The sequence below is a fragment of the Vombatus ursinus genome, unplaced genomic scaffold (assembly GCF_900497805.2).
Source record: "Vombatus ursinus unplaced genomic scaffold, bare-nosed wombat genome assembly UNPS02015106.1, whole genome shotgun sequence".
NCBI lineage: Eukaryota > Metazoa > Chordata > Mammalia > Diprotodontia > Vombatidae > Vombatus > Vombatus ursinus.
The window spans coordinates 1728514-1731552 of NW_020954884.1; the positions used below are offsets into that span (position 1 = coordinate 1728514).

At 38.4% G+C, this 3039-nt stretch overlaps 1 protein-coding gene across 1 annotated transcript in view; it reads left to right on the top strand.

Annotated features, from left to right (window-relative positions):
• Positions 1-2738, top strand: part of AGXT2 (alanine--glyoxylate aminotransferase 2) — a 55849-nt gene extending 53111 nt beyond the window's left edge. The window contains exons 13-14 of the mRNA XM_027846264.1: positions 912-1010; positions 2119-2738. Coding sequence (XP_027702065.1) covers positions 912-1010; positions 2119-2235 — 216 coding nt within the window. The 3' untranslated portion in view covers positions 2236-2738. The remainder of the gene's footprint in view (positions 1-911; positions 1011-2118) is intronic.
• Positions 2739-3039: the final 301 nt, after the last annotated feature.

Sequence of the window (3039 nt, forward strand, 5' to 3'; positions counted from 1 at the left end):
TGTGTGTGTGTGTGTGTGTGTGTGTGTGTGTGTGTGTATTGACCATGGCTGAAGGTATTGATGGTATGCTTATTGAATTTGCAAATGATACAAAGCAGGGAAGTAAAGCTAACAAGTTGGAACTATATGACCTAGACAAGCTAGAACAGTCAGATGAACCCAATAAGATAAAATTGTTAACCTATACTTGAGTTCAAAAAATCAACCTCACCAGTACAAGATGGGGAAATCCTAGCTAGAAAAAAGTTCATCTGAAAAAGATCTGGGATTATTAGCAAAATGCAATCTCATTACAAATCAACAAAGCTAATGTGTTCTTGGGTGGCATGAAGAGGTGCCCAGGATCTAGATTAATGAGGGAAATTCTAGTGCTACTGTACCTTGCCCAGGACCACATTGAAAATATTGTGTTCAATTCTGGGTCCCACAGTTTGGAAAGGACGTTGATAAGCTAGAAAGCTTCCAGAATTGAATAACCAAGATAGTGGTGGCATGGACTTCATGCTCTTACTGAGGTTCAAGAATTTGAAGATGTTTAGTCTGGGGAAAGGAAGAGAAGGGGAAAAGGGGAGAAATAATAGCACCTTGAAATGTTTAAATGGCTGTTAAGTAGAAGAAGGATTCAACTTATTTTATTTTCTCCCAGACCCACTGGAAGTTGCAGAAAGAATTTAGGTTCAATGTAAAGGAAAACTTCCTAATAATTAGAGCTGTCCAAAAATGAAAGGGACTGCCTTTCACCAAGTCAAGACCAGATGAGCATTTGTATTGTAGAAGGGACTCCTGGTCAGGTACGGGCCTCTGGAGTCTCTTCCAATTGGATCAATTGCATTTTCTTTAAAATTATGATATTAAACACTTGAATAAAGTGATGTAGGTTTTTTTAAAATAATAAATCAATTGATTTACAGGAAAGCCGCCAGCCTCTTCCTCACAAAGAAATGAATCTAATCCATGAAGACTGCAAAGACATGGGGATTATACTTGGCAGAGGTGGACTTTTTAGTCAGGTATGAAAAAACCGGAGCTGTTCTCATTGAAATGTCCAAGTGTCCAACTATTTGAAATCTAACCAAACTTTCTAATGCTGTTTCCTTCTTGGCAGTGGGAGTGTGTACTAAATGACCTGCCCCTACGCTATATATTTTCATATTTCAAGGCCTAACAATACTGATTATCATGTCATATTGTCGGGTCAGTAGCCACTCCCCTCTGGCTAATAATGCTCAGGTGATTCACAAAATGGCAGTGAACTTTTCCTCCAAATCCTATGGATTTCTGGGTAAAAGTGCTTTTTTGAGGTAGGAAAACCTTCTGCCCCCCTCTACCAACAAATTCAAACAACCATCCAAAGAAACAGCTAAAATTATTATGAATAGGTTTATACTAAAATTATAATAGTGGACAAAAAATATTTAGTGACGATTAATCTAAATTACAGTCAAAACAATTATTGTTATTCTTACTCAAAATTTTGCTTATCCCTATTATCCTTATCCACTCATGCAATGTGGTCAGAGATAATACTTATAGTTACCTAGCATTTATTATGTAGCAAGTGGCTTCTGGAAAGTGTATTCTCATATAGCAAATGGTTTCCAGAAAAAGAAAAACAAAACTAGACTCCAGAGTTCAGAGGACCCATTGCCTGCCCTCCCCAGCAAGACTCCCTCCCTCAGATCTTTTCAATGCCACTGTCTCTGCTAGTCCAGTACTACATACACTAGTAAGGTATTCTGTATTCCCCAACTCCACCATGTCTAGGAACTTTAAAGGAGTCTACTATTCAGGGCAGAGACTTAAAGATGAGAAGGAACCATACCACTACCAATTCTTATCAAAATAATGACATTTTCCTGGAGAGATATTATTCTTTTCTTGTCCTAGTCATGACATTTTTACCAGCAAATCAAACAGTTCTAAAATCCTAACAAGACAATGACAATGTGCAAATATTATAGAAGTGAACTATTTATTGAAGATAACTAGTTATTGCCAGTGACCAATAGGAGCAGCATAATGGAAACAGTACTCCTAGGTCCCTTTTAATGCTTTTCCATTGAGCCACATTGATTTCAGCAACAATCTAGAGTTTACTCTTTTCTATTCTCTCTCCAGACATTCCGAATCGCACCCCCAATGTGCATCACTAAACAGGAAGTTGATTTTGCAGTGGAAGTACTTCATTCTGCATTGAGTAGACATATGGAAAAAAGGTCTAAAGGGAAGCTTTAAAGAAGAAGAAGATGATGATGATGATAGTGGTGGTGATGGTGATGATGATGATGATGATGATGATGACGACGATGATGATGACAACTACTTACAAACCCTCAAGACCTTTCCATTCATGTACAAGGATGAACTTGAGTAGCATTAGGATTCTCCAATCCACAGATCATGCACAAATCTGGGAAGGACAGTTAATCCATTAGAGGACAGGCTCAGGATCCAAAGCACTCTCAACCAGCTCAAACAATAGGCTAAACTGACAAGGAAACGTCTAACAGGAATAAATGGGAACACTTTGCTTTGAACTTTGATACTTGCAAGGATTCATGACTTCATGGGCATAAGTAGCATTCAGTAGCATTTAGCATGGTGCCTGACACATAGCAGGCATTTAATAATTGCTCATCTACTAATGACCTATGAAAGGATAAGACAGGGGCAGCTAGGTGGCACAGTGGATAGAGTACCGGCCCTAGAGTTAGGAGGACCTGAGTTCAAATCCAGCCTCACACACTTGACACTTACTATTTGTGTGAGCCTGGGCAAGTCACTTAACCCCATTGTCTAGCCAAAAAAAAAAAAAAAAAGGATAAGATAATGAAGACTTATCTTTTCAGTAGTTCAAGTGAAAAAGATTTATGGACTTTAAATTAGCAGCAAATTCCATAGTGTCAACAGCGTAATTTGGCAGCCAGAGAAGCTAATTCAATCATAGACTGCATTTTAATAGAAGCATGGAGTACTGAATCAGTTACGTAATGATACACCTACCACTCTCCACGTGGATCAGACCCTGCACATCTAGTT